A 16,501-nucleotide genomic window follows, 5' to 3' on the forward strand; every position below is an offset into this window, starting at 1 on the left:
AAATCTAGTTCAGTTCAGTCGCTCAGTCGTGTCTGACTCTTTGCGACCCTATGAATCGCAGCACGCCAGGCCTCCCTGTCCATCACCAACTCCTGGAGTTTACTCAGACTCATGTCCATCGAGTCGGTGATGCCATCCAGCCATCTCATCCTCTGTTGTCCCCTTCTCCTCCTGCCCCCAATCCCTCCCAGCTTCAGGGTCTTTTCCAATGAGTCAACTCTTCACATCAGGTGGCCAAAGTATTGGAGTTTCAGCTTCAGCATCAGTCCTTCCAGTGAACACTCAGGACTGATCTCCTTTAGGATGGACTGGTTGGATCTCCTTGCAGTCCAAGGGACTCTCAAACAGTCTTCTCCAACACCACAGTTCAAAAGCATCAATTCTTTGGCACTCAGCTTTCTTCACAGTCCAACTCTCACATCCATACATGACCACTGGAAAAACCATAGCCTTGACTAGATGGACCTTTGTTGGCAAAGTAATGTCTTGCTTTTAAATATGCTATCTAGGTTGGTCACAACTTTCTTCCAAGGAGTAAGCGTCTTTTAATTTCATGGCTGCAGTCACCATCTGCAGTGATTTTGGAGCCCCAAACCTAAAGTCTGACACTGTTTCCACTGTTTCCCCATCTATTTCCCATGAAGTGATGGGACCAGATGCCATGATCTTAGTTTTCTGAATGTTGAGCTTTAAGCCAACTTTTTCACTCTCCTCTTTCTCTTTCATCAAGAGGCTTTTTAGTTCCTCTTCACTTTCTGCCATAAGGGTGGTGTCATCTGCATATCTGAGGTTATTGATATTTCTGCCGGCAATCTTGATTCCAGCTTGTACTTCTTTCAGCCCAGCGTGTCTCATGATGTACTCTGCTTATAAGTTAAATAAGCAGGGTGACAACATACAGCCTTGACGTACTCCTTTTCCTAATTGGAACCAGTCTATTGTTCCATGTCCAATTCTAACTGTTGCTTCCTGACCTGCATATAGGTTTCTCAAGAGGCAGGTCAGGTGGTCTGGTATTCCCATCACTTTCAGAATTTTCCACAGTTCGTTGTGATCCACACAGTCAAAGGCTTTGCTGTAGTCAATAAAGCAGAAATAGATGTTTTTCTGGAGCTCTCTTGCTTTTTTGATGATCCAGCGGATGTTGGTAATTTGATTTCTGGTTCCTCTGCCTTTTCTAAAACCACCTTAAACATCTGGAAGTTCATGATTCACGTATTGCTGAAACCTGGCTTGAAGAATTTTGAGCATTACTTTACTAGCATGTGAGATGAGTGCAATTGTGTGGTAGTTTGAGCATTCTTTGGCATTGCCTTTCTTTGGGATTGGAATGAAAACTGACCTTTTCCAGTCCTGTGGCCACTGCTGAATTTTCAAATTTGCTGGCATATTGAGTGCAGCACTTTCACACCATCATCTTTCAGGATTTGAAATAGCTCAACTGGAATTCCATCACCTCCACTAGCTTTGTTCATAGTGATGCTTTCTAAGGCCCACTTGACTTCACATTCCAGGATGTCTGGCTCTAGGTGAATGATCACACCATCATGATTATCTGGGTCATGAAGATCTTTTTTATACAGTTCTTCTGTGTATTCTTGCCACCTCTTCTTAATATCTTCTGCCTCTGTTAGTTCCATACCATTTCTGTCTTTTATTGAGCCCATCTTTGCATGAAATGTTCCCTTGGTATCTCTAATTTTCTTGAAGAGATCTCTAGTCTTTCCCATTCTGTTGTTTTCCTCTATTTCTTTGCATTGATCACTGAGGAAGGCTCTCTTATCTCTCCTTGCTATTCTTTGGAACTCTGCATTCAAATGGGAATATCTTTCCTTTTCTCCTTTGCTTTTCACTTCTCTTCACAGCTATATGTAAGGCCTCCTCAGACAGCCATTTTGCTTTTTTGCATTTCTTTTCCATGGGGATGGTCTTGATTCCTGTCTCCTGTACAATGTCACAAACCTCTGTCCATAGTTCATCAGGCACTCTGTCTATCAGATCTAGTCCCTTAAATCTATTTCTCACTTCCACTGTATAGTCATAAGGGATTTTATTTAGGTCATACCTGAATGGTCTAATGGTTTTCCCTACTTTCTTCAGTTTAAGTCTGAATTTGGCAATAAGGAGTTCATGATCTGAGCCACAGTCGGCTCCCGGTCTTGTTTTTGCTGACTGTATAGAGCTTCTTCATCTTTGGCTGCAAAGAATATAATCAGTCTGATTTTGGTGTTGACCATCTGGTGATGGATGACAAACCTAAACAGGTATTAAAAAGCAGAGACATCACTTTGCTGACAAAGGTCCATCTAGTCAAAGTTATGGTTTTTCCAGTAGTCATATATGGATGTGAGAGTAGGACTATAAAGAAGGCTGAGCACCAAAAAAGTGATGCTTTTGAACTACGGTGCTGGAGAAGACTCTTGAGAGTCCCTTGGACTGCGCGGAGATCAAAGCAGTCAATCCTAAAGGAAATCAACCCTGAATATTCATTGGAAGGACTGATGCTGAAGCTGAAACTCTGATACTTTGGCCACCTGATGTGAAGAGCTGACTCATTAGAAAAAACCCTGATGCTGGGAAAGACTGAGGCAGGAGAAGGGGACGACAGAGGACAAGATGGTTGGATGGCATCACCAACTCAGTGGACGTGAGTTTGAGCAAGCTCCAGGAGATGGTGAAGGACAGGGAAGCCTGCCGTGCTGTGGTCCATGGGTTCGCAAAGAGTCGGACACGACTGATCGACTCAGCGACAACAATGATTATATAACCTCCCCCTACTTACCAGGGAAGGGGGCACAGTTCTTGAGGTGCTAGCCTACAGGGTTCCCCCTTTGCCTGGAAAAGTAACAAAGCTACTCTATTTCTCTCAAAAAAAGAAAGAATAATTATGTAACAAGACAGAGGTGTTAGCTCCTGTTACAATGGCAATCTTATGGCAGTACAAATGTATCAGATCAACATCATGCACACCTTAAACCTATATTATGGTATATGCCAATCTTATCTTAATTTCTAAAATAATTAAAAATTTTTAAAATCATCTAGACACTGAAAGGATTATGTACTGAACCCAGTAAAAAAAGAGAAGTGATTGCCAAGCACTGGGGGAGATGGTGGTGAGGGGAAGTGGTGGTGGTGAGGGAGGGATAAGGAATTCTTAGGGCAGTGAAACTATTCTGTATAAAACTGTAATGGTGGATGCATGACATACATTTTTCAAAACTCACAGAATCTGCAAAGCAAAAAGTGAACCCCACAGTAAACGGTGGACTGTAGTTAATAATAATGTATCGATATTATCTCATCTGTTATAACAAGTGTACCACATTAAGGCAAGCTGTTACTAGCAGGGGAAATTGGGTCAGGGGTGGGGGTGAGCAGGTGTATGGGACTCTGTACTTTCTACTGGATTTCTCTGTCAACCTCAAACTGTTTCAAACAATAAAGTCTGTTTGTTTTGTTTTATTTTTTTTAAGTCTGTTTGTTAAAACAACAACAAAACCTTGACACCCAGGTTACATCCCAGACCAATTAAATCAGAATCTCTAGGGGTGGATGGTTTTTTAAAAGCTCCCTAGGAGGGACTTCCTGATGGTTCAGTGGTTAAGACTCTGTACTCCCAATACAGGGGGCCTGGGTTTGGTCCCTGGTCAGGGAACTAGAGCTCATATGTCACAAGGAAGATGCCATGTGCCACATAAATGAGACCTAGCACAGCCAAATAAATAAATAAAAATAGATATTTTAAAATAATTAATTTTTTTAAAAAAGCTCCCTAGGAAATTCTAGCATGTAGCCACATTGATAACTGCTGTTTAGGCTGAACTGGGAACGGGAGAGGGCAAACCACAGCTGGGAGCCCTCTCTCCCTTTTGGGGTGTAGTTTCTCAGGAAGGTAGGAGGAAGTTGGCAAGATTAGCTGAAAGAAGACCAGAGCCCCTGAGAGTATGCGGATCCCCTCCTGGGAAAGCGCCTTGCTTCAGGGCTGATCCCCTGAACCTGGGGGAGACTGAGGGAGGAGAAGTTTAACCAGCCCCTTCCCATGTTTCGGTTCCCTGCTGTTGTGAGATCATTCCTTCAGTGTGGACCTGTGCCTGGGCCAAGGGGGTGGGTCTTGAGACAAAAAGACCAGCGGGTCAACAGGCTGTCAGAGCAGAGTATCAGCCCAGAGCATGTACTGTGAGTAGGACCGGCAGTGACCAGCCCTGCTGGGGACCGGGCAGAGTGAACCAGGCAGCAAGAGGGAAGATGGAGCCTGTGCAGAGGGTACCTGAGAGAGAAGGCAAAGGGGGTTCTTTCTGAGTGCCTGGGAGTGCGGAGCAGCAGCCTTCAGAGAGCCAATGGAGTAGAAATTGGATAATGGTTAAGGGGAGACTTGAGCTAGTTAGAAGGCTGAGGAGCAGGAGGTGATGACCAGCAAAGGCCAGAGATACACAGGCCAGGGAAGGGGCTTCCTAGGGATCAGGTGGAGAGAATGGGATTCCTGAAGTGGGGGATGGGTGGGAGGGAAGCCCTGTTCCTGTGATTTAGTTGAAAGATGCTTTTTGAATGGTCTTCACCGTGGCAGATCAGGGAGTGACACAGTCAGCGGACAAGGCTGCAACCCCTGCGCCCTGTTTCCAGTCTTGTAGGAGATGGACCAGACACCAGATCACATGCCAAGGGTGCCTCTGGGACAGTGGACCAGGGGAGACTTCCTGGGGGAGGTGACTTGGAAATGGTGGGGGTCTAGGCAGGGAAGGCAAGATGGGAAGGGCAAGGAGGTTGACCACAAAGCTGGCACGGGCTAATGATAAACTGTCAGCTGCCCTGGAGAGTGAGAGGACCCAGACTTTGTTCCCTGGGTCATCCTAGCTGGAGAAATGGATGTGTCTGAGACCCCAGGGGGCAGATCCAGGGGTGTGTGTGTGCAGGAAGGGACAGGAACAGGGACAGGGACAGGGACAGGGAGTGGTCATTTAAGCCACGGACACCCAGACTATTAGGAGGCTGATGCAGTGCAGGGAGCGATCAGGGCTTTGTTCTGCAGGTGGGACAGAGGACAGGCTCCTCCCAGCCCCTCCTGGTCTCCTTCTGGGCCCCAGTTGACTCCTAGGGCCCAGTACCACCCACCACATTGTTCCCTGGCCTCCCAGTGGCCCAGAAGGCAGCCCCATAAATGGGTCTGCTTGTTTGCTGAGGGGAGGTTATGTGGATGTGCCAGTGTGTGTTTAGGGGAGTGATTCTAGAACCTGTGAACTGTTTATATGGGTCCCAGTATGCATCTGGATGTTCCCTGGGAATATTGGGCCTCTCAGTGGCCCTGACCACCCATCCCTCCTCTCCTTCAGGCTGAGATCATATAGGATGATAGAGGTTGGAGGGGAGGAAAGACCAGGCACAGTGCCTGTGGAATTCGGAGCCCAAAGACATTCTCTGCTAAAAATCAGGGCCTTCCAGGGTAAAGCTCAGACTTGCCCCAAACCTTCAGCTGGGCACCCTGGCCTGGACTCACCTCCACCCTGTGGTTAGGCCTGGAAGTGCAACCCCCATCTCTGATTTTTCCTAGTTCTTCCAGGTGTGCAGGGCTCTTGGCTTTCCTGACAGCTGCCATGGGAAGACCTGGGTGGGGGTGAGGGCAGGAGACCTGGGCTCTAGCCTGGCTCTTCCCTAACTCACTAATGTGACTGAGCCTCAGTTTCCTCACCTTAGTATGCCACACAGAGTGGTTGTCCTCGTGGGGAAACGACATCGCAGTCCCACTGAAAGCTCCTGGAACAGGTGACAAACTGGACTGTCAGACCCAGGCAGGAGATTTGCTGACCAGCACTGGGGATGAACCAGCCTGAGGATTTTTCCGACCGCAGAACAGGCCTTGGAGAGTGGGGCCAACAGCGACGAGCAGAGGCGCGGATGGGGGATGGCCACACCCAGGAGGAGTGGGTGAGTCTGAGGAGCCAGGAGTGGCTGGAGAGGGGGTGGGTGGGGCATGGGGCAAGACAGCATACAGGGAGGCCTTCGGGGCTGATGGTGATGGCCTCAAACCCCAGGCTGAGCACCGTAGGGAGCTCGGAAGGGTTCTGAGAGGGGTGGGTGTGGTCAGGTGGGTACCCAAAGATCACTCTGGCTGCTTGTAAGAGGATGGATTGGAGCACTGACCAAGGCCAGACACCAGTGAGGAAGTGAGATATGGTGGGTCCAAAACTGAGGGATGGGGTAGATCACTTTTTAAAAAAATATGTATTGGCTGCCCCAGGTCTTAGCTGTGGCATGTGGACGTTTGGTTGTGGCTTGTGAGATCTAACTCCCTGATCAGGGATCGAAGCCACACACTCTGCATTAGGAGGGGAAGCCTTAACCATTGGACCACCAGGGAACTACCCCAGTGATGACTATTCTCATCATGGTCATGGAGAGGCCTCCTACAAGAAGGGAGCCACGGGGTCCAAAACGCTGGTGAAAGTAAAAGTCGCTCAGTATGTCCGACTCTTTTTGACCTCATGGACTGTAGAGTCCATGGAATTCTCCAGGCCAGAATACTGGAGTGGGTAGCCTTTCCCTTCTCCAGGCGATCTTCCCAACCCAGGGATCGAACCCAGGTCATCCGCATTGCAGATGGATTCGTTACCACCTGAGCCAGAAAGGAAGCCAAAAAGCTGGTACCAGTGCCCAAGGCTAAGGGGCACCAGGACACTGGCCCGTGTCACAGGGACTCCTGTGGGTGCCCACCTGGGACTTGAGCCCCATGAGGAGGAGCACCGGCCCCCAGGACCAGACTTTGGCCTCCCTGGGCCCCGTGAAACAGGCAGGATGTCCTCAGGGGCTGCTGATCGGCTCCCAAACACCCTGTTCTTTCCAAGCGGGAGCCGGAGGACCCACCAAGGAGACTGACCCACATCCTGAACTGTAGCCCCTCACTCTTCAATTCAACCCTCTTGGTGTAGCACTGGTGGTGTCCTGGTGAGCACAGCTGCCTTCCCAATCAACCCTCCCTCCAGCCCTCCAGCCCTCCTCCACACTCAGAGTTCCTCCCCCTATTTTCCTACTCAGACCCCTGCAGAAAAGGTAGCAAAGTCAGCTGGTGAGAAAGAACACATCCAAATGCAGAAAATGTACATACAAGTCTTTTTTTTTTTTTTTAACTCAAGAAAGGGCTTTTACTGATTTTAACTCACTTCCTGGGAAGTTAATTTTTAAAACACTCTTATGGAGTTTATCCATCCCTTGTGCTACATTCAGAAACAATGATGCCAACCCAAACCCTCAGCAATGGGGTGAATATGGGCCCACCCCAAAGAAGCTGCGTCCACCCCCAATGAAGCTGGGTCCACCCCAATGAAACTGGACCCACCCCAATGAAGCTGAGCCCCAGTGAAGCTAAGCCCACTGTGAGCCTGCAAGGTGGTGGTGGGGTGCCCTTGAAACCCCTGCCCTCCAGGTCCCAGCACACAGATGCTGAAGGAAAACATGCTGCTCTGTGAATGGCCTCCCATGAACTCCATAAAAGTGTTCTGAAGAACAGTACCAAATCATCATTTAAGCCCTGGGTTACAATGACTTAGTGCAAAGGAGCAGGGAGAAACATGGACCCAGAGACAACGGGCCGCATTCTGCTCAGAGCCTTAAATAAACAGAGAAAGTATATTATAGATGCATGTGCCAGTGCAAGACATGCTGTGTGCAGCAGATGGGCGCACACGGCGTGTGTGCGGAGGAGCGAGGTACACCCACAGGCACAGAGAACACGCGCGAGGCACCGTTCCTCCAGCCCCGCCTTCTTTCCTCTAGACAGAGCGCTCCTGCCACACGGACCCAGTGCGGGCGACTGAAACCCCTTGTTTGGCTCATGTATTCGGGGCAGGCATCCAAGTCCTGCTTTCCTTTCCTTCCGGGGGTCAGTCTCTTGAGCATTTGGTCAGTCCAAGGCCAAGCCGCCAGCCAGGCACTGATCCCAGAGAGAAGTCAGCTCCAGCTCTGAGCAGGCGGGATGACGACTGTCGGGGTGAGGCAGTAACGAAACGCCCACCTCTCCGTGAGCAGCTGCCCGCGTGCACACCCCACCAGGGTTAGGCCTCTAGCGCAGCCTTTAAGCTGGGCAGTTGGTCCTTCGGCCACTGGAATGTGAGGGCAGCTTCTGGGGCCAAATGGGGAGGCCGGTGAGGGACTGATGATCTGATTTCTGTGACTTCACCATCTGCAAGGCCACAGGCCTGTGAGCCCAGGGCCCTCAGTCAGTGTCAGCCCTGGTGTCTTTCTGCAGCCGCAGCTCCGGGGAGCCACCGCGGGAGAGAGGGAGGCGGGCAGGGAAGAGTGATGCTCTTGGTTCAGGCCTCTCTGCTCCAAGCCTCAACTTGGCCCCTTCTGCGGAGAGGGCTGAAACACGATCCAGGACGGTCAGTCCAATCCACTTGGTGGCCAAGGAATGGTGGGCACGCTGGGGACCACCCACAGCTCATTAGGTGTTCCCAAGCAGGGCTGTGTACCTGCCTCCCCCACTAAATGACAAAAGATAACGAGAAAGGAATCTGGATTCTCCAACAATGGCCCCAACCCCAGCGAGGCCCAGGACTACCCACCAAGGACTCAGAGCCTCCATGCCAGTGTTCTCCGCAGACACGGGCTCCGACAGCGCCCCCCACCCCGCGCCCCGCCCCGCCCCGCCCCAAGGTGGGCAGCCGGAGCCCCTCCTCCCGCGTGCGGCCGCGGAGCCACGCCCACCTGGCCTCTTCAGGCTCCCCGCTCAGCTTCTCGGTTTCCTGCCTCCTGCCCCTGGGCCTTGCCGACCGGCCCGACGGGGTTTCTAAGGCACCACGGGCACCGAGCTTCCCCAAAGGATGAGTCCCGCCAGGGAGAGCCAGGACGAAGAGAAAGGCCTTGTGGGGGCCCTACCCACCCCCTACACCCCAGTGACACACATTCCGATCCTGTCCCTGGACACGTGCGCGCAGAGGTCATGCAGACGGGGTAAGAGGGCCGGGAGAGGGGCCACAGTCCTCAGCCCCCTGCCGGCAGGGGCGGCTGTTGGCATGAGGGCGGTGGGCCTTTGGAGGCGCGGGATGAGCGTGCTGCCGGGCGGCCCTGGGCGCATGCGGGGGGCTCAGGACGCAGCCTCGTCTTCTTGGACGCCGGGCAGCTCTGGGCTTTTGCCTCCTTCGCCAAACCCATCTTTCCTGTTCAGGGGACACCAGGGGCAGAGGGACCTCAGAGGTCAGAACATGCATGCAGGAGGACACTCTTATATACACTCATAGGCATTTTTATCCACATCTCTCAAATCCCCCAAGCTCATCTCAGTCTCGCCGCCCCTGCATTGTGGTCCCTTGCTGGTTCCCACCCATAGTCTCAGCCCACAACCCTCCATGGCTCCCTATTGCTTGGAAAGGAAGTCTGGACTTCCCACCCTGACTTCTGGAGCCTTGCCAGATCTGACCAGATATGGCCTGGCTCAGGCCCCATGAACCAGGGTAGAAGGCTTTGGTTTTGCTTTTTTTTTTTTTTTTTTCTTTGTTCACAGGACAGATTCTACTCATCAGTCTTGGGATTCTGTCCCATATTCAATAGATTCCTGTTATCATCCTCTCCCCAACCCCATGCCAGGGCCTTTAAAAAAAAAAAAAAGATTAATAAGTGGGTTTTGATGTCTTTAAAAAGGATACACCCCATTTTATTCTACTATAGAGTTATCCCAAAACGTAAAGAACAGAGTCAGTCAAGGATAATTGTTGGGACTCTGATGAGGTAAAACCTGCTTTTCAAAACTAAACCTGTGACATGTGTGCATGCTAAGCTGTTTCAGTCATGTCCAACTCTTTGCAACCCCATGGACCATAGCCCACCAGGCTCCTCTGTCCATGGGCTTCTCCAGGCAAGAATACTGGAGTAGGTTGCCATGTCCTTCTCCAGAGGATCTTCCCTGCCCAGGGATTGAAACTGTGTCTCCTGCAGCTCCTGCATTGCAGGCAGATTCTTTACCACTGAGCCACTGGGGAAACCAGTGTCACAGAATTATTTAATTTTATAGCTAGGAAGTATTAAGCCCCATACTCTCACAGTCCAGATGAAGGAACCGACCTGTCTCCCCATTAACGTGTCCATAAAAGAACAATGACTGCCTTGCTCGGTTGTACCCTTGGCATTCAGCCCTGTGCCCATCATTGACCTGGGCTGGATGTCATTGACCTTAGCCTGTGACTGGCCTGTTCTACCACCAGGGGGCGCTGAGTCATAGGCACTGAGCTAGAGACCAGATGTGGAGGTTTGTTCCTCTGGTCTTGGTTCTGCCTGCTGTCCAGCCGTAATTAGTAATAGCTTTCTCTTTCACTCTCACAAGTGGCTCCATTTGGATGGTAGATATGTGGTCCCCTACACGAAACCCAATGCCAGCATTGTGGCCTGCAGATCCAGAGGAGGCCAAGGACTCGATCTCCCAGGCCTGGCCACTTCACAGGGAACAGGCAGTAAGCTGAGGACAGCCAAGGCCTCTCCCAGGCACCCCCCCATCCCTCCTTTGTCAAGAGGAGGGCACCAGGTTGGTATGGGGACCTCCCTGAGTGTGAGCAACCTCTGTCAGGGAGCAGACACCAGCTCGTCCCCAGTGATGGGACTCAATAGTCTGAAGAGCCCACTTACAAGAGGGTGGTCTTACATGAACAAAACGCACATCTGTGCCCCGGATGGCACAAGCGAAACTGCCCCTTCCTGAGAGGCTGAGGTACCTGGATGGTGGCTGCTGCTCACCTCCCCAGGGAGCACGGCTTCCTGCAGCCTGTGAAGGGGCTGCGGGGAAGAGGGGCTGGGCCTCCTCACATGCTCTTCAGAGAAGGCGTGCTCCCCAAGGCCCAGGACCCCTCACTGCCTTCTCCCTGCGGGCCTCTGCATAAACTCCAGCAGGGCTCGCCAGCACCCCAAACTGACTATTTCAGTGGAAGAAGGCCTAAGTGCTGAGGACAGGGTTCACGGCGGTTTGGGGAACTGCTTTCCAGCCCTCTCCCAGGAGGCGGTGAATGCACAGGCCTGGCTGTCAGGACGGAGCCTGCAGCCATGGGAGTTCCTTCTTCCTGGCCCGTCGTCATCGGTCAGCCTGTCCTTACTTGCTGGATAAGCGTTTCCAAAGTGCTGACTGGGCACACGGCCTCAGCAATGACCGGAGATTGCACAGGCCACTCAGAAAAGCAGCGAACACTCCCCCAGACCAGGAGGAGGCAGTCCCTGCCTCCAAGACAAGCCAGCCTTCTACAAAGAGCAGACCCGAGGCCCGTCCGGAAGCCTCAACTAGGCTGCCAGGGACTGAGAATGCAGGTGCAGACGGGGCCTGCTGTGAGGCCTGACTGAGTCTCCAGGCTCGGGGCTCAGCCTGGTGATGCTCAGAGTGAGGGGATGTGCCAGAGCCCTCACCCCACCCCAGGGAGCACCTGGCAGTCCCCAGCCCACCAGTACTTACGACAGTAAGCTTCCTGGGGCGGACATGGATCGCTCTTCCCTCCGTGCCTGGGGCTCGAATGGGTTGCCAAAGGAACGCTTTCTCAGCATGGACTTAACCAGGATCTAGGGAAGACATATCAGCATGAGGAACACAGGCCCCCAGGTTCCCAGACACATGGGCAGCCTCCACCCTGACTTCCAGACGGGGAGGCGGCTGGGTGGCCCTGCTGAGGTTCCCTTTCCTGGGGCAGGAGAAGGAGGAGCATCCCAAGCAAAGGAAAGGGCGGGAGCATGGAGGGAAGGTGGTTGAGGGTGGATTCTGGAAATGGTGAGGAGCCTGGTGCATGGGGGAGGGACACCGAGGCCAGAAGCAGACCAGGAAGGGTCTGGAACACCAGGCGGAGGGCACAGGGAGTGCAGTGAGGAAATGCCTTCTGGCTACGCAGGAAGGATGGAGTGGAGGGGAGGCTGTCCTGGGCTGGGCAGTGGTGTGGGGGGGTGTCGACAGGGGACAGGCCCCTACCCCCGGCTCCGTGACTTTGTCCCTCCTCCCGCTATAAAGACAGCTCCATCGCCCCTGCCCACGTGCACACCAACTCTCACACATGTGCATAGTGCCAAGGGGGTGCCTTCATCTCTTCCTTCCTTCTTTCCATCAACAAGTGTTATATTGACCGCCTACATATGCCAGACACGATTCTAGGCACAGGGACCACACTGAGTCAAATATTCTTGCCTTCATGGAGCTTATATTCTAGTTGTGGAGACAGGCAGTAAATAAGACAGATGAGTAGAACATATGTTCATTTGTGGTAAGGGCTCAGGTGGAAAGAATAAAACAAGGAAGAGGGATAAGGTAAGACAAAGAGGAGGATGGAATTTTTGATAAGGGGGCCAGGAAGGGTCACGTCTCACGACAAGGTTACTCTGGAGTGAAGACCTGGAGAGAGTGAGGAAGCGGCTCTGTGGACACGGGGGCAGGAGAGTCCCAGTCAGAGGGAAAGGACGTTCAAAGGCAGTGGGGCAGCAGCTTCTGTGGTGCATGGTTGGAACCAAGAGAATGGAGGGAAGAGAGGAGGTTGGCAGGGAAAGAGGGGGCAGGAAGGCTGTGCAGGGTCTGAGCTGAGAGGTGACATGACCAGGTCAGCAGACCACCCTGGCTGCTGAGCTGAGCATTTACTGTAGGTGAGGGGCAAGAGTGGAATCAGGGGGACAAGCTGGGAGGCAATTCCAGTGGTTCAGGAGAGAGACAATGGTAGCTAAGATGAGGGATGTGGCAGTATGGACCCTATGGGAGCTGATCATTCCAGGGACTCCATACAGCCCCGGAGCTCTGTAGACTGCAGGGACCTTTAGCCCGCTGGCCCTAGCTGGGCCTAGACCCAGTAGGGAGGCATGAAGTGCACAGACCAGACCCCACCCCCGGCACAGGCCCCAGCTCGCTCTCCTGGCATTGTGCTCACCCTGACTCACCACGAAACCTCAGCATAAGGCAGGCCATGACTCTCAGTGTCCCCTGCCCCTCACTTCAAAAAAAAACAACAGCTGGCCATCAAGGGCTATGTTAATAACTTCCAACCGTTAAATGGAAGATGTCCAGAGGAGGATGAGAAAATCTAAAACTTGACAGGAGAGCGGGGGAGCACACAGGTGGTGTCCGCCCAATGTGTGGGGGCCCCAGGGTCACTTCTCCAAATCAAAGGCATCCGAGGCCTTTCCCCTGTCATGTCCTTGGCACCTAGTCCAATGTCTGGAAAATAGCAGAAGTTCAATAAACCTTAGGAAGGAAGGAAGGAAATGCTTCTCCAATCGTGGTGAATGTTGACACTCAGCAAGGGCCAGTATATTTAAATCATTCACTTTCTTCACCACGCCTCCTGGTCTCCCTACCATGAGACTGAATAGCGTGACCTTGCTCCTGTGGGTCTGCAGTGGCCTCGGGCCCAGCAACGGGGCTGGCCAACCAGGAAGCCGTCAGTCCCATCACAGGGCCCAGCACACAGCAAGTCTCACGTGGTGCCCACGCCCGCCACCAGGCCCTCCCAGGAGTTGGCAACTTCTGCCCCCATCCACTTACCACCGTGGTCCAGCTGGGTATGAGCCTGACCGAGTTCTTCACCTCCTCCTCCGTCACCTCCACCATGCTGCAGTGCTCCTCCTCCGAGGGAAGGGGCTCCTCCCCATTCTTGGTCACCCAGGGGTGCAACTGTGGAGGAGAGGACGGGGAGGGTCAGGGCCCGGTGACAGATGCTGGCCAGCAAAGGACCTGGGCATTCCACCAGCAGTCCCCTTGAGGGTCCCAAGGCCACAAGCCCCCACCCAGCACACACATGCCTCCAGGGTAAGGCTCCCCAAACAGGGAAACCAAGGCCTGTATTCTGCGGCCCAGCCCAGCCCAGCACCTTGATGTCTGGCACCCCAATTCTCGTTTCGGGGTTCTTGTCTAGCATCTTCAGGATTAAGTCTTTGAGCTCGTCGCTGACCTTTGGCCTAAAGAAAAGGAAGGAAGGAGACAAGGGAGAGACAGCTGATGGTCCTTTCCTTCCCAACTCTCCACCCTACCCTCGTCTGGGCTTCCCTGAATTGACACATGGCGTAGTGGTAAAGAACCCGCCTGCCGATGCAGGAGATGCCAGAGACGCAGGTTCAATCCCTGAGTCAGGAAGATCCCCGGGAGTAAGAAACGGCAACCCACTCCAGTATTCCTGGAAGATTCCATGGACAGAGGAGCCTGGCGGGCTATAGTCCATGGGGTCACAAAGAGTCAGACATGACTGAGCATACACACACAAGGCAGAAACACTGCTGACCCTCAGGTCTCAGAGAGCAGGACGGGAGGGATGCCCCTGAGGCACCAAGGTGGAAGGAGAGAGTTTCAGAACAAGGGTACGGATAGCCTTCTCCCCTGAGTACCACGTAAAGCAGTCACCCTCACGGGGCAGAGGTCACAGACCCTAAGAGGCTCCCATGGGTGTTGGACACCTGCCCGCAGGGGGCAGAGATGATGAGGATAAGTTGAGAAGAGTCACTTTAAGGGACTCCAGGGGGCCTTCAGCCCCACTCACCCTACCCCCATCTTCTTTTCTCCACCGGGGAGGCTGCCAGGGAGAGTACTCACTGGACAGAGGAGGGAACGAAGGCCCGCATCACCCCACCTCACCCCCACCCCGACCCCCACACCAAGAGCGAGGGCAGGGCCAAGGCTCATCGGGAAGGGTGCAGGGCTCAGCCCACATCAGCTTCGGCTGGCTCTGCCCAGGCTTCACGCTTCATTGCTACTTAAATTCTTGGCAGAAGGAACCTACTCTTAGAACTATGACCTTGGCTCCCTCTGCCGGCCTAGATTCCTAATCCCTTTTAAAACTCCTGGGCTGGGGAGGATGCATAGCAGGAGGAAGGGCGAGGAGACGGCAGTCAGAGGAAAGGGACTGAAGCCAGTGCTGCGGGGGGTGGCAGCTGGGGGGCGGGGAGCCCTGTGGTGGGTGAACAAGGGGTGGGACCCAGGGGTCACTGAATGCCCGGGCTAGGGCGTGCCGATTCTTGAAGCAGGAGATAGGGTGAGATTTGTTGTGCTTTATAGGGTCACTCTGCCTGCCCGTGGTGGTTGGACGAGGCAGAGGACAGGTAGGAGGTGCACCTGGCAACGGAGCAGAAAGAAATGTAAGAGGCGGACTCAACAAGGCTAGGAGCCAAACAGGACGTGGGCAAGAGGGAGCAGGAGCACAGAGGACCACTCCCAGGTTGGTTTCTGACCTGCCCGGGGCACTCAGAAAAAGGCAAAAGGGCTTTGAAATGTGAAGCACCAGGGGTCACAGGCTGGCTGCTGTAACCAGCATTTTGATCAGAACCATGAATGAGCACAGGGGCCTCTCCAAACAGTCCCTCTGGGCTCAGAGACCTCAGTCGCAAAGGAAAGGGGAGGGCGGAAGGAGTGGCTTCAAGTCCGAGGCCCACTGAGCCTCCACTTTTCCATCTGTGAAACGGGGGAGTGCACTGGCATCATGAAGCCTCCCCACCCCGTGTGGAGAAGGTGGAAGTTCCCCATGGGTGCAGGGTCTACATGGGGGTGATGTCACTGATCTCATGGAGGCCTTCAGTGAAGGAGCAGATAAGCATGTAACCTGGGGTCATCCCTGCCCCTCTCCTGGGCTCAGAGTTCCCGTCTGTACAAGGACATCCAACCCAGGTGTCTGGGACCCTCTCACATCTCTCTCCATCTGCTCCCAGGGAGCAGCACCCCCACCTCCAGGTCTGCAGGTTGGAGCAGGGCCCTGGAAGGACAAAAGCTCTGCTAAGACTCAGACATGCCTCCCCGGGGGTGGGCGGGGCCCGTGGTGGACAACTGGACAACTCACTCCTCGGGGAACACGACGGCCTCGTTCTTGATCTTGCGGTGCAGGGCCAGGATGTAATCGTCGATGAATGGGCACTGCGGGGGGAGAGACAAAGGATGCGGGCCCAGCGCCTCAGCCTACTGGGGGCAGCTCTGGGCTCCTCATGAGATGGGGGTGGAGGGGCCTCATCAGGGCCTGGCCCACAGGAGATGCCCAGCAAACGTGGACTGAATGAGTGTGTCATGGAGGGAATCAGGGGTGTGTAGCTGCCAGTGTAACAGCCACTTGCAGCAAGGCCTGCACTGCCAGGGCCTAAGGTTTGGGAATGTGCTCCCTGAGATTCCGTCAGCGCCGTCCCTGGAGTGGGGACACCTCTGGACAGGGAACTGGGCCATGTCAAGGTCAGACGTCCGGCCTGACTCAGAGCAGGTGTCAAGGACAATTTGTTGAATGAATGAAGGAGTGAGTGAATTTGTGAATGAATGAATGGCATTGAAGGACAGAAGGACAAGGAGCACTCAGGCTGCAGTGGTGGTAAGACCACCATCTAACCTCTGTGGGAGGTCTGCTGACCCAGGACTCCCGCACATGAATCCATCCCCCCCAAGAGGATAAGGGGACATGAGAAAAATAGAAACGCCCCTTTTCCTTCCATCATTTCTGAGCAGAGTGGGCTCTTTCAAAGTCACTTTACTTCAGGACACAAGGGCACAGCCTACATCTATCATGCATCCTGGCTCAGCTCGCCCAACCCATGGTGCCAGGGG

At 53.4% G+C, this 16,501-nt stretch overlaps 1 protein-coding gene across 2 annotated transcripts in view; it reads right to left on the bottom strand.

Annotated features, from left to right (window-relative positions):
* Positions 1-7,090: 7,090 nt before the first annotated feature.
* The window catches only part of CAMKK1 (calcium/calmodulin dependent protein kinase kinase 1), a 28,800-nt gene continuing 19,389 nt past the window's right edge, over positions 7,091-16,501 (bottom strand). For both annotated transcript variants that reach the window (XM_020903022.2, XM_070478880.1), the window contains exons 12-16: positions 15,756-15,829; positions 13,803-13,890; positions 13,478-13,606; positions 11,420-11,523; positions 7,091-9,149 (exon numbers count right to left, since the gene is read on the bottom strand). In XM_020903022.2, coding sequence (XP_020758681.1) covers positions 9,077-9,149; positions 11,420-11,523; positions 13,478-13,606; positions 13,803-13,890; positions 15,756-15,829 — 468 coding nt within the window. In that variant the 3' untranslated portion in view covers positions 7,091-9,076. The remainder of the gene's footprint in view (positions 9,150-11,419; positions 11,524-13,477; positions 13,607-13,802; positions 13,891-15,755; positions 15,830-16,501) is intronic.

The sequence above is a fragment of the Odocoileus virginianus genome, chromosome 17, assembly GCF_023699985.2.
Source record: "Odocoileus virginianus isolate 20LAN1187 ecotype Illinois chromosome 17, Ovbor_1.2, whole genome shotgun sequence".
NCBI classification, from domain to species: domain Eukaryota; kingdom Metazoa; phylum Chordata; class Mammalia; order Artiodactyla; family Cervidae; genus Odocoileus; species Odocoileus virginianus.